Here is an 18,965-nt window from a genome sequence, read left to right as displayed (position 1 = left end):
CTGTGACACTCAATATCTCAGCCTCTCAATGTCGAGGTAATGTTTAACCCATTTATCCCGGGAGCGCATAACTGAGTTTCTACCACTAGAGCCGGGAGCGCTGTTGCGTCTTTCAACCTTGAGAGATGGGCGAGCGTATAAGTCACATACATGTGACGGTGTCATGAGCCCTCGGAGGATGTCCCGGAATTTTTTCGAGCAGTAACGGCGGACGCAGACGATCTCTGAAAACTCAGAAATTTGAGAGAAATTGAGATGTGAATCGAATCCTAATTTTTGGTATTGTTACGGCCCTCTTACTGTAAATAGCCAAACCTCTAATGTGAGCGCAGCGTGGCGGTCAAAGTTTGATCGATTAATGGAGTTGAAGTGATTTATTGTTCCCTTTGACACATAAGAAATTCTGGATGGCAAGGTAACGCCTTTTAACTAATAACTAATTAATATAACTCTACGCTTGAGTCATCGACATCACGGGTGTCAAATATTTGTAGCCAAGCTGGAGATCTTGTGTTTATTATTTGCTATGTTGCGGGTGCGGCTGAAGCGAAAAGAAAGGTGATTTGATTGTTCCTTCGACTTGAGTTTTGGTGCAGCCAAAGACTATTGAGAGATCCTTGAACTGACTCGACATGGATCTTTACAGTCATCACCTTTTACCCGTAATGTAAGCCCTTGATATGAGTCCAACTACAAAGCACAGTTCAGCTTTGTCAAGTTAATGATTCATTTTCTACGAGCAGCTTGTTTAAAAGGCTTTGGGGTCGCGCCAACACTCCACACTGCCACGACAATGCCAGGCGAGAGGGTCCCGCTTTGTGCCCTACTGCTGCTGCTCGGCGCGGCGGCGGGCGCCAACGGCGGGCGCATCTTGGTGTGGTACACCGAGGCCAGCCACTGGATCAACATGAAGCCCTTACTGAAGGCGCTGGTGGACAACGGGCACCATGTGACTGTCCTGATTCCCAGCGCTTCGCTCTTCATGAAGGCCAGCGACCAGTCTCGCTTCCACTACTTGCCCTTCAATGTCTCCTTCCCCGTGGAGGAAGTTGAGAGCTTCATGGAGGAGTTCCTCGCATTCTCCATTTATGAAATTGATTACATGAACTATTATCAGCTCTACGCCAAATTCCTGACCCTGATGAAGCGGGACCTGCAGTACACATTGCAGTATCTGGACGGTGTGGTGAAGTCGGACGACATCATGACGAAGCTGAAGGAGGGCAACTATGACCTTGTCCTGGCGGACCCCATCTATGCAGGCAGCGAGCTGGTGGCAGAGATATTGGACATTCCGCTGGTCTACTCGCTGCGCTTCACCATGGTGTACAACTTCGAGCGGCACTGCGGCCAGATGCCTTCCCCGCCGTCTTTCGTGCCTGCCGCCATGAGCAAACTGACCGACAAGATGAGCTTCTCCGAGAGACTGTGGAACTTCCTCTTCTACGCCTTGAATGACGCTGTGATTGACTTAGCCATTTGGTCAGAAGTGGATAAATACTACACAGAGTTCAAAGGTAAGGGGCGCGCCGCAAAAACCCAAATCTAACCCTTCCTACAGCTTAAGGCAAGCTAACGGACATTTGTTATACAATCATAATCGTAATTACTGTACTCGTGATCACTTTATTTTTGCTTGCTGACTCTCCGCATCACTTGCACAGCTGTTCTTGTTCGGTACCACAGCATTAATGGTGTCCTTAAATTTCGTAACGGCTGTCTGTACTTATGCATTATGCCTTGAATTTTCTTTTTGTTAGAGTTGCTTGTTACTGTAATACTCATGTGGATCAAAGTACCAGAGACAAATCCCTTGTGTTTTTACGTACGTGGCAAATAAAAATGATTTTGATTCTGAATGGCAGGGGTCCACAGGCAGCAGCGGAGCCAGAACATGGCTAATGGGTGGGCCTGGAGAAATCAGGGTGGGCCTGAATATTTCGCTCACAGAGCACAATCCTCCTGTCCCGACACATCGTATATTCAAATAAAATGACAAACTGAATAATATGAAGTTCAGATCCTCCTTAGACAACCACAATTATGCCATTCTTAATATTCAATAAAATAAAAAACAACATCTTAAAAAATAAATAATTTATCAAAAATGTAAAAGTATTTATTTCATGAGTCTCACTGGGTGGACAGTCTGTCAATCTGGGTGGGCACACCCGGGCCCACGCATGTCTCCGCCCCTGGGTCTACTGTAATGGCATTTCACTTCATTTTACTGGGGAAAATGGATTTGTTATATGAACAAATTAAGAGCATGGTCTGTTGCTGTTATGAGTAAGTTTAGTTAAGCAGTAAAATACACCTATTTTTGTCCATCTCTGGGGGAGGCCATTTTGTCACTTCTGTCGACTGAAAATGACATCGCAGCTGCTCAGGGCTCAGATAATGACCAATCATGGCTCGGATTCAGAAAACAGGTGAGCTGTGATTGGTCGTTACCTGAGCCCTGAGCAACTGTGATGTCATTTTCAGTCGACAAAAGTGACAAAATTGCCGCCTCCTGAGATGGCTAAAAACGAGTGTATTTTGCTGCGTAACATATTTGTAATATTAATTAGAAAGATGTTTAAACTAAGTAGTAAACTTAAGTAAAGGCGCATAGAACATACTGAAAGAATTTTTTGACTTCACCTTTACAATCAGAAATACTGAAGGGGTTTCGTTTACTTGTTTTGTTCAGATTTTCCAGTTCGACTTTACTTAAATTAATATGGGAACCATTTCTTTTGTTTTTTTCTTGTATTTTTTTTTTCGTCCTGTTTTTGCGGCATACGTATTTGCTGAGAGAGTGCCACAGCTGAACGTTTTTGTTTTTTTGTTGACAGGCAAGCCCACCAGTGCCTGTGAGTTAGTAGGCAGGGCAGACATCTGGCTGATAAGGACTTACTGGGATTTTGACTATCCTCGTCCTTTCCTGCCAAACTTCAAGTTTGTTGGCGGGATCCACTGCAGACCCGCCAAAGCTTTACCAGAGGTAGGTCAAGAGCTGATAAGGTTTTCTTCGTACAGTCCCCATCAGGTTGGACCATTTGAAACTCACAAAAAATATGTTTTACCTGCAAATCTCCGGAGACTTAAACTCAAACAGACTATTTTGTTCCTAGCATGTTGTATTTTGTTTTGGGTTGGATTAACACTGCAGGTCTAAATCCAATTCTGATTTAATACAGATATTAAGTTTTGTTTGTTTTGAGTGACACAAGTCCGACAGGGCTGTGTTTAAGATGATGGAAGAAAGCAAACGTGCACACATTCATATTGCACAGAAGAACTCAAGAAGTGTCAATAATGGCCAGTGACAAAGTGAGAGTAAATCATGGTACATAAAATATATAAAGAAAAATACCAATGTGCATGCTAAAAATTGTGGGGTTTTTTTTTTTTTTTTTTACGCCTGTGTAGAATCTCAGTAATACAGGTCACAGTAGTTGGCAAAGGTTGAATCGTGACAATTGGACTCTTCTTGTTTGTTGAATCGTTTTTTTTCCTGTTCAAAAATTACTTAGGCAATTATGCTATGAAGATAACAATTTTTATTACTGTATCAAGAAATCCATAATACAGTATTTCAATGATGTCAAGCTGGCATTGGAGTGCTACAGTGGGAATTGGGACTGAGCCCAGCCACAAATAGCAAAAATTGTCAAGTAACCGAATTACCATTATCATTTTAAGTGTAGTGGTACACACGCCTGAGTTGTGTGCGGGCAGCGTGGGATCGATTCCCGCTCAGTGACAGTGTCTAGGTGTGCCCTGCGACTGGCTGGCGACCAGTTCGGGGTGTAGTCTGCCTTCGCCCATTGACGGCTGGGATAGGCTCCAGCAACTCCCCGCGACCCTATATAGGATAAGCGGTTTAGAAGATGACATGACATGACATTATCATTTTAATCAGATCAGATAATAGATGGATGGATTAATGTTTCATCTGTTGGACCTTTTTTTTCCGGATTGACAAGTGACTGACTGGCGGACCTTTGATGTTTACTGACGGAATCACGGTTAAAATAACGTGATGGACTGACCGACAGAGGATTACAGTTTGGTTTGGCTTGAAAAAATTACGGATCCCATTGAAAATAATTGTGTGCAATGTGTTTAACCTTTGAGGTTCCGCTCTTTAGTTTTCTTCTTCTATTCAGGACATGGAAGAGTTTGTGCAGAGTTCAGGCGATGACGGCATTGTGGTCTTCACTCTGGGCTCCATGGTCAAGAACGTCAGCAGCGACAAGGCCAACATGATCGCTTCAGGCCTTGCTCAGATCCCCCAAAAGGTTGGACTGACCTTGAAAACGCACACCTGCATGATAAGAACAAGAATCTTTATGTATCGATCTATTCAATTATCAGAAAAAAATAATGCATGGCAAATATTTTTTGGCTGAGCTCACGCAACGGCTCGTGGACCCCAGTTTGGAACCACTGATCTAATTTACCCAACTTGAGATAAACTGTCTTTTAACCATTGTTTGTAGGTGGTTTGGCGGTATAGCGGAGAAAAACCAGCTAGCTTAGGCCCCAACACAAGAATATATGACTGGATCCCTCAGAATGACCTACTGGGTTAGTAGTACCCACCATTTTTTACGCACTTGATCGGGCAAATTATTACGCGCTCAACCCTGCACCCATCCAGGTCATCCCAAGACGCGAGCCTTCATCACTCATGGGGGCACCAACGGCATTTACGAGGCCATCTACCACGGTGTACCCATGGTGGGCATTCCCATGTTTGCTGACCAGCCCGACAACATGGTGCGCATAAAGGTCAGGGGCGCTGCCGTCACAGTGGACTTCAACTTCATGTCATCTGAGGACCTCAGCCGCGCCATCAAGACTGTCATTGATGACAAGACGTAAGTTTTTTTTTAACTCCCTAGGGTTTTTACTCTTACCAGATTTGATTTCATTTTACACTTGCAAGGCCCCCCACCCACACCATGTCTACAACAGGTACAAGGAAAACGCCATGCGTCTGTCTGTCATCCACCACGACCGACCCATGAGCGCCCTGGATGAAGCAGTGTTCTGGATCGAATTCACCATGAGACATAAGGGCGCCAAGCACCTGAGGGTACAAGCCCACGAGCTCACCTGGTACCAGTACCACAGCCTGGACGTGGCCGGGTTCCTGCTCGCCGTCGTCCTGCTCTCCATACTCCTCTTCGTCCAGACGTGCAGGTGTTGCCTGCGTAGATGCTGCGGCCGGAAAAGGAAGACAAAGAAGAAGGCTGAGTGATGGAAACGGCGGCATTTGTGCTATGACTTTGTACATTTTATACTCACCGAGGCACATTAGAAATACGTGGAGAAAGTCAAACCAATGCAAGAGCTGCGAACTACTTTAATAAGTATGATTTTTGATTGAAATCAAAAGAATACACATACCTGAGATGCAGAATCAGTAACCAATCACAAGCCTCGCAGGCGTGGCTATTTGCATTTCAACCACCTGAGCTCATTAAAAGCTGACAGGTCATTGGCTGACTCAATGACAACAAAAAAGCCGATCACTGTTTTGCTTTGTTTTTACTTCGACATTTATAACACAATAACAAAGCCCATCCCCACCCTCCTCCCACTTCAGGCATGTCGTAAGTCATAGTTAAATGCAATTTCATAGTTTATCAACACAAACATCAAAATCAACAAAATAAAGTTCATCAGCATTACTAATACAGCAACATGCAATTTTTTTTTTTAACTGTGCGATAGGTTGGGGCGTATGTGTGTGTGTGTGTGTGTTATTTCCGTCATTTTTTCACTTTGCAGTCTTTGCCCTTCAGCAGCATGAGCTCCATGCAGGCGGCGGCGTCTTCTGCCGTGTCGTGGCCGCACACTGGGAGGAACAAGAATGTTTTAGACGTTTCCTCATCAATCTTACTCTACACCCCAAACGATTCCTTTATTGAGAAAGAGCTGATAAGAGCTGATAAGCAGTAAGCGGCTGTGGTTTATCCAAGAGAGACCCACCGCTCTCTTGGATGATCCTGGTCAGGTATTCTGCCGTGAGGTTGCTGAGGCTCAGTCTGTGGGGGAGGCCCAGGCGGTGGGGGAAGACCGCTGCCGTGTCCACTACCGTGCCGTGGAGCAACTGCAAGTGGGAGAAGCAACAGACCGCCCTGTAGTGTCCACCACTGGTGGCAGTGGCAGCAACTCATATTCACTACTCATTGAAAGTTAGGGCTATTTGGCTTTCAGGTGAAATTTTGGGATGAACCTAAAATGCGTGAAAAGTGTATTAGACTTTTTGTTTTTACACAGATCCAATATTTCAGTCATTTTTGGTACAACTTGCTGTTCAAATCTTCCAGTATGTCTGTTGCAGCCTGAAGATGGCACTGCGACACTAAACACCTCAGCCTCTCAATGTCGAGGTAACGTTTGCGTCGTCTTGGCCACCATCATGCCAAAATGTGAATGCATGACAACGTGGGCTGTTTAAATAGGCTTGAATGTGACTTGCGTATTAACAAATTTAGAGCAGGTAATCTTTCAATTAATGTCTTGATGGGCCTCGTTTCTGCACATAACAGAGTTCAGTCTGCATTTGACCAACATAAGTATTAAGTTACAAAATGACTTATCTGTAACATTTTAGCAAGAATATGAGAATGGAATGAGGAAAATCCACCACCACGTAACAGTACACAACTGGTGGCATTTCCTTCGCGACACGAATGGTACCAAAACAATTGAGCCATACTACCTCTTGATATCCATTCCACTGTGCTAAAAACTACAATAGGGGGGCATTCAAAGGGTTAAAGTGACAAAACCGAGAAGATGGAAATATTCTGCTTGTCAACGTTCTTGTAACAAAAACCACCATGTACAGGGTGTGCTCCAACTTTGATTTATGTCGCTTACCTAAGAACGAAACTCCATCGTAATACTAATGGAGTCTAATGAAATGAAATGCAACAATTCTACTAATGCTAAGAAGCTGTTTGTTGGTGGTGAAATGGGCTCCTAACCCTGCTCAAGGGATGGAGAAAAAGATGAAAAGAAATGCATTTATATATTTAAAAACAGTTTCCTAGTGTCACCTTCAGGGCACAGAGATCCGTCTCCAGGCCGTGCCCAATCAGAATGGTCTCAGCACTGATGAAGCTCAACAAGGTCTTTTGCACCTCCGCCAGAGATGTGTGATTGGCCTTCATGTCCTCCTCGCAGATGCCTGAAAACCTGCACAAGGTCCCACGTCATGAGACTCTTGCAGGTTTTTTCTCATTATGAGCTTGTTACCTTGTGTTGTAGTCGATGACCTCGTTGCGTGGCTTGACAAATGTGTCGTAGACCACTTGGAGGCTTGAGTCCACCACTGTCACTCGTGATAGCTCCAGGCCGTGAATAGTGTAACACTGACAACACAAGGGGCATGTGCTTCACTTGGAAACAATTCTGTTTTCCACCAAAATGCCTTTAAAGGGGAAGTCAACCCAAACATTTTTTCCAGAATATGTTTTATGCAGGCCCACTAGAATGAAATACGGCATTCCGATTAATATTGCGTTTGTGGAATATATGTTAAGCAGTAAAATGCACCCACTTTTAGCCATCTCAGGGGGCTGCCATTTTGTCACTTCTGTCGACTGAAGATGACAGTGTAGTTGCTCAGGTCTCTGATAACGACCAATCACAGCTCACCTGTTTTCTGAAGCTGAGCCATGATTGGCCGTTACCTGAGCCCAGAGTAAATTCAATGTCATCTTCAGTTGACAGAAGTGACAAAATGGCCGCCCCCTGAGCTAGCTAAAAACAGGTGGATTTCTCATATTCCAAAAACGCAATATTAATCAGAAGGACTAGTGGGCCTGCATAGAACATATTCTAGAAATAATATGTGTTTGGGTTGACTTACTCTTCAAAGCTGAACAATTTCAAAATTTGAACTGCTGCCTTTCTTCATTTTCAACCTGCACTGATATTCACATGCGCGTGATGCCGTTTCAAATGAGTAAACAAGTTTGCACTACAGTGATAGAGCAGTAATGGGGGCCAAGTTCTACCACGAGGAATTGATGTCCCGGCTAAAAATGGATGTTTATGTATGCCCCACTTGCATCCATGCATGATTTAGAGTCTTAAACTGAACATAAAATGCATGTTTTGGGAATGTGGGAGGAAGCCAGCATAACCTGAAAAGACATTTTGAACTGATACATGTATTTAATTCTAAACTATGACATAAAAAAAAAAATTTAATGCTCGGCCCTTCATACTTTATTAAAGAATTACAAAATACAAATAGTCACCATTTCACAGTCCAACGCATAGACTCCGGGGCAGTTGCTATGTGCCGGCCGCCCGGGGATGGTTGCCACAAATCCATCCATGGCCACGGAATCGTGCACATGCAACTATAGCAGACAGAATACTTTTTTTTTTTTTTCTTTTTTAAGTGTGCTCCCAAGTCTTGTTTCAACAGGTGTCTCACCTTGAAGATTTGGCAGCCAGGTGCTCCCATGACTCCCTGGCAACAGCTATAGCGAGTCTCCACCCCGCCTGGGACTGTGGAGGTTACACACCATGTCGAGATATTTCACAAAGACTGCAAACTAGCGCAGGGGTTTTCAAACTTTTGGGGTCAAAAAGACCCCTTAGAGGGTAGAACTTACTCTAAGAAATTCCTCATAATATTACCAATTAAGAAAAACTATGCTTATTTTGCTTAGTTGCTAATATTAGAGGAACATGGCAGTGTTGTGATAATTCTTGTTTTAGAGAGAAAAAAAGTTGTACTTTTCACAACAAAGACATGCCATGATCAAATGTCAGGCTCTTGTGAAAATCAATTTTTTTTCCAAGATAAAGCAGTAATATGAGACTTAAAGGCAAAATTTAATGAGTAAATTTCTTCTATTTCATTCATCTAACCATTTATTCTGCAGAATACTCCTTTCGTTTAATTACTTCCTCAAAAAAAGGCTTTTGTTCAATATGTTTAATTTCATTCTTCAATACCAAAATTACTATTTTTAAATGAAAACGTATCATGAGAATAGTAGTTTTTTTTAAAGCTGCAATTGTTACAACAAAAGGTATTTTAAGATAGTCACAATCCTATGAGAATAGTCATATTTTTCCAAGGTAGTAAATTTAAAACACAAAGGCACAGTTTAACAAGGGAAGAATCTTTTAAGTACATTAAAAAAATAAAAATAAAAGCAATATGCTATTTATTCTAGGGGGGGCAGTCTTATTCTCTAAAAAAGTATATTGTTGAGAATAATACACCTATTGTTTTCAAAATATTACTTTATTCCTGTAATAGTACTAATCTTTAAAAAATAAAAAATAAACTAGTCATGGAGTGAAGTCAGATTTATGCGGTGTGATACAATCATAGAGATTTTAACTGACCCAAAGCTATAGTCGGGAGGATTAATTAATTAACTGGCCAACAGCCCCCATGTGTAGTTATGCATTTCTATAATGAGACATGGTAAATCATTGTGCCAAACCCCAAGTTGTGGCTTTTGAAGACTTCAGTTTGACACCCATAGGATTCTTGTACCTCTGTTCTCCACTCCTTTCCCATAGTGATAGTTGCACTCTTCCGTTCGAGTGTGCTTGCCAGCTTTGTTCACAGAGTAAGTGGCTCCACACCGACAGCAAATCCTCTTCAGGGCTATTTAGAGACAAGCAGTCATGGCGATGCAGCCAAAGTGTGCCCTCTGGTGCCTATAATAGTCAGTACATGTGTGGGTGCTTACGGTCATTGTTGCCCTTCTTATTGTTTGCGAAAAGGACAGCGCAGCCGGGTTTCTCGGGGTGTTGAACAGGATAGTTGCCCTCAATCAGCTTCTCCTCACTCAGGATGTATTCCATTAAAATCTCATACAAAGAAGCGTCATCTGCCAGGGAAAAGCACATTTAAATCTACCACAGCAGTACAGTGCATGCGCAAGTCTCCCCACAGGGAAATCTGCACCACAGAGTGACACGCAAGTTACGCAACCATTTCCTTTGAGCTTCTTCCAGTTTAGTGAAATATTTCCTTTAGGGTTTTTGCCATTGACCTCCTCATCTATGTCAGCCAAAAAAAATACAAGGAATCCACAGTCAAGAAAAGGCATCGGTTTATGAATTCGCTTGCAGGTGTTCCTCACCTCTGGCAGTGATGGAATTCTGCTTTTTCAATCTCTTCAGCGCATTCACAGCAACGCTGAGATACTTCAGTTTGTTGATACTACGATTATACACCGTTTTCTCCTCAGCCAGGGCCTGTTGACCATAACAGGACAAGCAACTATCATGCCGGGATTTTGTCATGCAGTGTCACATCCCCACCGAGCGACAGGATTACCTTTTTGAAGGCTTCGTCAACATTGGCAGATGTGTCGAGCAACACCTCAGTGAACTGGGTGACGTAGCGCTGTCGGACATCATGGGGCACTTTCTCTTTGGCAGCCTCGCTCTGCTGCTTTGCTTTTCGTTTGGGGGCGCCTGGCTTTTCACAGAATAATTCGATAAACATTTTCAGTGCTGACATTTTAACCACGTTTTCCCATGCATACATCCAAAGGTGGCTAAATCGCTCAAAATGTATTTCAATAGAAGTGCAGATACTGCACTTGTCTAAAACTGCTGTGGTAAAAACAGAAGAACTGATTTTACTGAAGTAAAACTAATTAAATACTTAAACTGCAACTTGCATACAAAAGCATTTGATAACTTGGCACAATGAAAAGAACTTCTCTTCACTTAAACTCTTTGAATTTATATATTTTTTAACAAGTACATTAAGCCTTTATTTGGGGAGGTTGGGAAAAAAGAAACAAGCCTATTTTGACAAAGTCAGGTGCTGAAAGTACAGATGTCAGTTTAAATACAGGAAGTAAAAGTGTTAAAAAAAAACATAAGCATAAATAGTCAATGTTCAGATACCCAAAAATGTACTTCAGAACAGTAAGAATTTATTTGTACTCTTTTACTTTGCCACCAGTGCATACCTTAATAGCGGCTTGGTTGGGCGTTTTACTGGCGGCGGTTGGAAGCGGCGCCACATAGTAGGACTTTGATTGTCTCCGTGCAGTGGCGGGAATGAGCAAAGGCGCGGTGGAGCGATACATCTGCGCTGACACGCTCACTGTTCTGCCAGTGATAGGGCCTAGGCACACTTGAGTGATGGGGGTAAGGACAGACATGACCTCGCTGGAGGCGGAGTTGAGAGGCAGTGTGCCCTGAGGTAGGATCAGGCGCAAGTTGTCATCCACGTTGAGGACTGTGGAGCCCAGAGGTATGTTGTCGACATACACTGCGAGGAGACATTGTCAAATTGGGTCTGTATTTGGAACTGTACATTCATTTGCGATATTTTACATTAGAAAAATAATTTCAAACACAGAAACAACTGAAAAAAAGTGTTACTATTGAAGTCCCTTTAAACTGAAACTAAATACTAGAGATGTCCTGATCACGCTTTCTTGCACCCGAGTCCGAGTCTTTGGTGTTAAGTATGTGCTGATCCCGAGTCCCAATCCAATACCTCCTCGATGCATTAACATGTACATCCGATTAAGGAGTATCTTTTTGGCTTGCCTCTCCCTCCAAACAAGCCAAGAAGACAAACTCACCGCTGTCTCTGTCTGCAGGAGAGCTGTCCGCGGCGGCGGAGAGTGTCACGTCTGTGGGTGTGTGCGTCACACCGACTACATCGTGATGAGAAAAATTTTTTAAAAATAATTGCGTAATATAAAACTAAGCTACTACTGTACTATTTGGCACATCTTGAGTATTTTGTGGCTTTTTGATTTTTTTAAATGTTCTACAAATAAATAATCTTTTTCGCCAGATATCGGATCAGCTGAAGGAAAAAAAAAAAAAAAAAAAAAAAAAAAAAAAAAAAAAAAATCACCTCAAGTGATTTCCAATCATGAGATCGCTACTAAATGCAGTTGTGCCTTAACTCAAATTTTTGTATCAAGATACAAGCAGGGCGCCAGGGCGGTCGACTGGTTAACAAATCCGCCTCACAGCGCAGAGGTCTTGGGTTCGAATCCGGCCCCAGCCTTCCTGTGTAGGGTTTGCATGTTCTCCCCGTGCCTGCATGGTTTTACTCCGGTTTCCTCCCACATTCCAAATTCATGCATGGTAGCTTAATTGAACAGTCTAAATTGTCCTTCGGTACGGTTGTGAGTGTGAATGGTTGTTTGTCTTTGTGTGCCCTGCGATTGGCTGGCAACCAGTTCAGGGTGTACACCGATTGCTGCCCAAAGGTAGCCAAGATAGGCTTCAGCACACCGGCGACCCTCGTGGGGGTAAGCGAATTGGATAATGGAAGGTACAAGCAAAATTTGATATGAGTGCACTTTTGACTACCTTGACGCCTAATGTTTACCGTTCTGTCGAGGAGCAGGTGAAGCGCTGACAGTCGCTGTAGGAGGAGTTGAAGGATGAGGCAATAAAAGGGGAGTGGGCATGGGCTGTCTCTCTTGCTTCCCTCGACTGACTGATGAAAGAAATGCTTGACCTCCTTTCAGAGCAGCCATCAAACTGGCCGCCTTCTGCTGGACCTGCTGAGTCATGGGCACACCAGCCATCAGCTGAGAGGCCGGGGATGCTTTCACTGGCGCTCGTAGCGGAACCAAAACCTGAGGCTGCAGCCTCCTTTTTGCCGCTCCAACCTGTTGATTCCACAAATTACTTCATCTTTAAATACAAATATAGGCCCGGGCCCTGTCCCAAATGGTAAAATGTAATTTGAAGACAAATAATTTTTTGATGATTTTTAAAGCGCTAATATATGCGGATGAAATCAGACGGCCGGCAGCATTTAGTCGGGCAACCATTCTTACGCAGTGTGACACCTTTACTGCACAGGTGTGCCTTCAACTGCTCTCAAAGGACAAAACTGCACATTTTAAATTGGCCTTTTGTAGTGAACAACGTAAGGCACATCTGAAGAATCATAACAGCTAATCAGCATCTTGATATGTCTGGTGAAGTGAGTGGATTATTTTGGGCAAAAGACAAGTGCCCAATAACAAAGATTTAAATTTATGAACAATATTTGAGAGGAATAGGCCTCGTGTGCATAAAACAAATCTTGGATTTTTTTTAGTTTAGATCACAAAACAGTAATATTTCAAACTCATCTTACAATATAACCCTTAAAAATAAAATTACTTAGACTATTTGGGGGGGGGGGGAAGAATGCACCAGAAGTGCACGTGTACATGCAAAGTAACATACGTGACACACTACCTGACACACAAAGCTCTTTGCTCAGTTCAGATGCATCGCATACTTGCTTGATAAAACTTTAACCATTTCACAGGGTTTGGTGGAATCTTGTGGTGTTTGTGTGTATATACTGTATATTAAAAAATATATATATAAAAAATAGCTCAAAACACAAATAGGTGACTATGTGTACTGTATAACCTCGCTATCTTTGGACTCATGCGCGATCCTCCTCTTTGCTGGCAGTTCTTGAGGTTTGATGGCTGGAACGTCGGGTTTCGCCACATCCTTCACTTCCATCTAGCCACAAACAACAGCAAGAGTTAGGATTTCTCTTGAGCTGAGATTTTATTGTAGAATACACATAGACTTGTTTATCTGTGAAATACTGTCTTTATCATGGAAATGTTTAATTCGCTGGCATGTGGGAAAGGAGAGCCTATATTGTGATGCACTTTTCAGATGCAACCGAAACATATTTCTTACAAGAAAAGTTCTATGCAGGCCCACTAGTTGAAACAATGCATTCTGATAAATAGTGTGTGGAATAAAAGTTAATCCACCTGTTTTAAGCCATCTCTGGGGGCAGCCATTTTGTTACTTCTGTCGACTGAAAATGACATCACACCTGCTCAGGGCTCAGGTAAGGAGCAATCATGACTCAGCTTCAGAAAACAGGTGAGCGGTAATTGGTCATTACCCGAGCATTTGTGATGTCATTTTCAGGAGAGAAGTGACAAAATGGCTGCCCCCTGGGATGGCTAAAAACGGGTGGATTTGGCTGCTCAACTCATATTCCACATATGCAATATTAAATCAGAATACCGTGTTTCAACTAGTGGGCCTGCAGAGAACATATTCATATTCTGCTCCGAGGACAAATGAGAACGCAGCCGGTTGATCGTGGCGTGCAGCCAATCGGAAAGGGAGGTGATGGGGCAGCAAGGAAGCGAGGTGGAAATCCAAAAATCAAAATAGTCATTACACAGAGCCCAAAGGTCTTTTCTTTTTGTCATTTTTTTCCACTAAAAATAATCCACAAACTAGCGCTACCGTCAAGACACAATCTGAGACCCCTGCTGCCTCTTCATCTGCTATGTTTGTACTCCGAAGCCTTGTTTTAACCTCAAGGGGTTTTGGAAGATTTTCTATCTGACATGAGAATATACGTAAACTAATTAATTTGTGTGTGATGTGTTGATCTTTGCATGTGACTGCACACCACAAACTGTACGTTCAAAATTCTAATACGCTTGATTTGTTTCTCATCACGTGTGGTCGGCCCACAATTTTAAACTCTTGCCATGTGAACCAGGCTTTACTGTGCCGGACGAGACAAATACTGATGTGTCAGACTTTTGTTGTGAAGAAATGGTCGAGCCGAACACGAAATTTGCTGACAATGAACCGGCCAAAACATTAAAATCACACTTTTAGCAACTAAACTTAAGCATTTCAGTTATCAAAACATGCACAGTAAAATGTGAATGTAAACCGTTATACTTTCTGTATTTATTGTCAAGCTAAACAGTGAAAATGAGAGCAAATTATATATTTTACAAGTCAATCTACAATGTACACTGAACTCAACTCTTCCAGGAAATTTTTAAGAGGAAGTCAACCCAAACATTTTTTCCAGAATGTTATATGTAGGCCCACTAGTCTAAATTGATTAATATTGAGTTTGTGGGATATGAGAAATCCACCCGTTTTTAGCTAGCTGAGGGGGCGGCCATTTTGTCACGTCTGTCGACTTAAGATGACATCGAAGTTACACAGGGTTCAGATAACGACCAATCATGGCTCAGCTTCAGAAAACAGGTGAGCCGTGATTTGTCGTTATCCGAGCAACTTCAACGTCATCTTCAGTCGACAGAAGTAACAAAATGGCCGCCCGCTGAGATGGCTAAAAGTGGGTGCGTTTTGCTGCTTAATTTATATTCCACAAACGCAAAAATTATCAGAATGCCGCATTTCAACTAGTGGTTCTGCATAGACTGTATTCTGTAAAATAATATGTTTGGGTTGACTTCCTCTTGGAGCAAACTTACAGGCACCTCTGGCTGCTCCAGGCCACCACCACCTTCCTGGTTGTTTGCCTCCATGAAGATGCGGAAGCACTCCTCCAAAGGGTCGCTGTCAGACAGCTCCACATCCATCAGTTCTTCATCTTCGGAGCTTGTATTGATGACGATGACCGAGCCACTGGCTGCTTTCGTTGAAATGCGCTCCTCAGGAGATGAGAGGATTTCTGTCTGAAGCTGGCCGTTGCCTGAGGAGGATTCCGTTGAGTCCTGGTGGCTGTGGGGTATAGTGCATATTGATTCCTGACCACTCCTCTTGGGTGGCTGGCACCCTGCGGTTTGCCGCATCGCCTCCAAACACTTTGAAGCTTCATCACAAACCGGTTCATTGCCCTCGTCCGAAATGTGATCTTGTTCAGTTTCATCTTCAGCGGACTGAAAACAACTAACTTTGGGATCAGGACTCCTGCTGCTGAGGTCTTCCACGCACTCAGTCAAGTCAATCACACTTGAAGGAGATGTTTCATTGTCTTTGCGCCTGGCTTTCTGCAGGGCAGAGGATACTAAACATAAGTGTATTTAAGAACTTTCATCTAATTTAAACAATTCTCATTCAGTACACAGGACGACAAGATGGGAGCAATCTGGGCTCAATGTTTAAAACAACAAATCTATGGATTGAGTCCATTTTTAAGGGTAAGAAAGTCATTTATTTTATTTTCTACTTTTAGAAAAAAAAAAAAAAACAGGCCGCAGTATGTAGTATGTATGTAAAAAAAAAAAAAACTGACTGCTTACATGCATTACCTATTCTATTGCCCACACTGTTTTTCTCACCAATAATCTTCCATCTGCGCTGGTTCACTTGAGTTTTTTGGGCAAATGTCGGCGTTTAAAACGCGACGCTACTTTTGAGCAGTTGAAGTCTTGGAATTTTGGCCTGCCTGAAAAATTGGTGCATACTTAAGGATTGGAGAAGAGGGTTCCCCGAGTCGAAGACGAAACGAAAGAATCCAGGAGAATGTTAAGAAATAAAGTTATACCATTTTACTCTAATTCCAAAGTATTTTTTGACCACATTATCTAAAGGCAATATCGCACACATTCCTAAAAAAGGCAATTTAACCCCCCCAACAAAAAAAGCAAAATTTATCCAGAATGCTTAATCCAATTGTCGAAATTCGTCCTGCCTTGTACTCAGGTTGAAGTGGCCTTTCCAACCAGACTTTGCATTTTGACATAATTTCACTTTTAGGTAACTCCTCCTGTCACATTGCTACTAATAACAAGTATTTGTGGGTGGGTTGGTCGGTATTTCATACAAATAAAATATGATCTGGAATAATGGTACCAACCTCCCGCATTGGAATTATGTGAGTATCAGGATCACAGTGTGCTTGGGCCAACTTCCGGTCAGGCGAGGCTGGTATGTCAATTATCAGGATGCCATCATCATAGGCGTCATCCTGTATCCCAGGTGATGGAGGCCGGTATGGCGCCACCTGATGGCTGATTGGCTTTTTTACGTCACCATGTCGTGTGTCCTTCCCTTTAAGCGGCATACTAGACGACTTGTACGACCCAAATTCGGCTGTGAAGTTGGACATGGGATCGTATTCCAAGTCGGTCCTTGGCTTGGAATTGTCAAGCACGTACTTCCTGGACCGGGAGGGTGCTTCGATATTATTGGGACGTACATACCAACAGCCATTTGCATTTTTGCTTTCAGCCTTGGTGGGGGAGTCTTCTGCTGTTCGGTAGCATGACAGCTTTCTTCGCTCCTGCTCTACTTCGTATTTGGCAGTTTCGATCTTCTTGTTGATGCACTCGAGCTCTTGGAAGGACTTGTCTTTGGCATAGTCTACAACTTGCGCCGTACACAAGTTTGACTGAATACTATCTTGGGCACCTGCAGCGTAGCAATCAGAGATGGCAAAAATAATCACACTGTTAAGTAGAAGCACAGAAACTTGGGTTATAAAAAAAAAAAAAAAAAAGAAATTACGGTAGATTGCAAAGAAAAAAAAAAAAAAAGACTGGTTTGTATGCAGGGCTGCTCAACAGGTGTGTAGCAGTTATTTGAAGGATAAAGGAAATGTAAGGTTTGGTTGAACATTTGGTTTTTTTGTGCAGTTGCAGTTTTACAGTAATAGCTTGAAGTAAGCACAAGTCTCCTCTTATTTGGGAAGCAAGCAAGCAAGTCTTGTCGTTTCGTCACAGTGACATTAAAGAAGTCGCCCATTTCTTGTCATAGACAAATGGGACAAAACGTGTCCGATGCGAGCATGTACTTTTATGCCGATTACACAATCATATACTGCATACACAGCATACACTAAACCACAAAACTAATCTCACACCTTCAAACACCAGGAAGGGTCCCGCAAGCACTCCCTGCACCTGCAGTGTCCACTCTCAAGAGAAATTAAATTGAGGAGTCATCTGTTCAAATACATCTCTGTATCTTGCTTGATAATACTCTCACTTTCAAACCCCATATTGAGGATCTTGAAAAGAAACTCAAATTGAGACTGTTTTTTTCTTCTGAAATATTTTTCTTTTGAGGATAAAAAGCACCTTGTCACTAACTTTTTAAAAAATCCATTCTAGATGGAGACCTGTTATAAATGAATCCTTCACCTCAATGTCTGAGAAAGATTGACTCCATGCATCATGCTTGAGAATTTTTACTAAATGTAGGGCCTTGACCCACTATTGTGAAGTGCTTTCTCGAGTGGGATGGCCTAGTTTTTTATTTAATCACGGATTTTTACTTTTTGAGGGGGTGGTCCATATTCCCTCAATCAACAGCGTCCAGTCAACTTCTGAGATTTCACTTATATCGTTAAATTGACAAAACATTACCAATTGACATCTGTTAAAGTAATTACAATTTTCCAAACCAAAAAGGAATTTCGTTGTAAGAGAAATATCAACATTAAACGAAATCCTACAAGTACCAGCTTGATAAAAGAATTCAATTACTGTTCCTCCTCAAGCAAATTCAATTAATAAAACCTGAATTTTAAAATTAAGTGGTTTATCTTATTGAGGGTTTTTTTTAATCCCCGCGTCGTTTACAAACAAAAAAATAGCGCCTCGATCAAACGTGAACGAACACTTGCTCACCTGTTAGGTCTACTGGCGGTAATGACCACAATGACGACGACGGCAATGAGTATCCTAACAAACGACCCCCGTCCTCGGCATGTTTGTACCAGCAGTGTGGGCGCTTGCAGCAGAAATTGGGGAAAGGACAGGGCACCCGGGCGAAGAGGCCAGACGACGGGAACATCGCTGCTCGACCACGCTGCCTCGAGGTTGTGGATGTGATTGTCGGAGGCCTAGGTGGCGGCCAGTCTGACTTATATAGAAGTCGGGCCGCGTTGAGCGGCGATTTCAAATGTTTTATAAAATAATACGTTGTTATTTAAACGCGTCCATGTGGACATGCCATGCGTTAGGCCACACGGTTTCAATTTTATCTGAATCAAGTGTCAGGTATATTTTGTTAATTGCCTTGTAGTAAAACCGTCCTATCGAAAGATGGCACTGTTTGTAAGCATGTCATTGGTTTCTTACTTTGTGGTGTGTGCGCAGCTGGAACATGTACTCAAATTTGTTTTTATGCTGCATTCTATTAAGGTGGGTGTTGCGGAGGTGTCAATATCCCACTAGGATTGTCCCAGTTACGACCTCAAAGCGGTCGAGGCGAATGTAAACAATAAAGATGGT

The 18,965-nt window shown here is 42.7% G+C and overlaps 2 protein-coding genes across 3 annotated transcripts; one reads left to right on the top strand and one right to left on the bottom strand.

The window, feature by feature from the left end:
• The first annotated feature begins 769 nt into the window (after nucleotides 1-769).
• LOC147147172 (UDP-glucuronosyltransferase 2C1-like) lies at nucleotides 770-5,679 on the top strand. The gene is made up of 6 exons (XM_086030506.1): nucleotides 770-1,517; nucleotides 2,841-2,989; nucleotides 4,158-4,289; nucleotides 4,491-4,578; nucleotides 4,652-4,871; nucleotides 4,969-5,679. Exons 1-6 carry the CDS (start codon nucleotides 794-796, stop codon nucleotides 5,252-5,254), a joined length of 1,599 nt encoding a protein of 532 aa, XP_085886632.1. The 5' UTR covers nucleotides 770-793; the 3' UTR covers nucleotides 5,255-5,679.
• On the bottom strand, nucleotides 5,663-18,731 carry LOC147147171 (uncharacterized). Of its 2 annotated transcripts, none has more exons than XM_086030505.1 (17): nucleotides 18,360-18,731; nucleotides 16,586-17,139; nucleotides 15,264-15,776; nucleotides 13,408-13,506; nucleotides 12,362-12,647; nucleotides 10,974-11,278; nucleotides 10,328-10,471; nucleotides 10,131-10,245; nucleotides 9,980-10,048; nucleotides 9,735-9,875; nucleotides 9,536-9,649; nucleotides 8,456-8,529; nucleotides 8,274-8,378; nucleotides 7,264-7,379; nucleotides 7,065-7,203; nucleotides 5,989-6,109; nucleotides 5,663-5,854 (listed from the first exon to the last, which is right to left on the bottom strand). In XM_086030505.1, the coding sequence occupies exons 1-17, from the start codon at nucleotides 18,523-18,525 to the stop codon at nucleotides 5,769-5,771; spliced, it is 3,147 nt and encodes a 1,048-aa protein (XP_085886631.1). In that variant the 5' UTR covers nucleotides 18,526-18,731; the 3' UTR covers nucleotides 5,663-5,768. The 2 variants fall into 2 exon arrangements, with proteins under 2 accessions (XP_085886631.1, XP_085886630.1); XM_086030504.1 differs by having other exon boundaries at nucleotides 15,258-15,776; nucleotides 18,360-18,730.
• Nucleotides 18,732-18,965: the final 234 nt, after the last annotated feature.

Source organism: Filicampus tigris, chromosome 5 (assembly GCF_054856515.1).
Source record: "Filicampus tigris isolate MCC_2025a chromosome 5, RoL_Ftig_1.0, whole genome shotgun sequence".
NCBI classification, from domain to species: Eukaryota; Metazoa; Chordata; class Actinopteri; order Syngnathiformes; family Syngnathidae; genus Filicampus; species Filicampus tigris.
The sequence above is the reverse complement of the archived record's forward strand: the minus strand, read 5'-3'. Positions and strand labels throughout refer to the sequence as shown.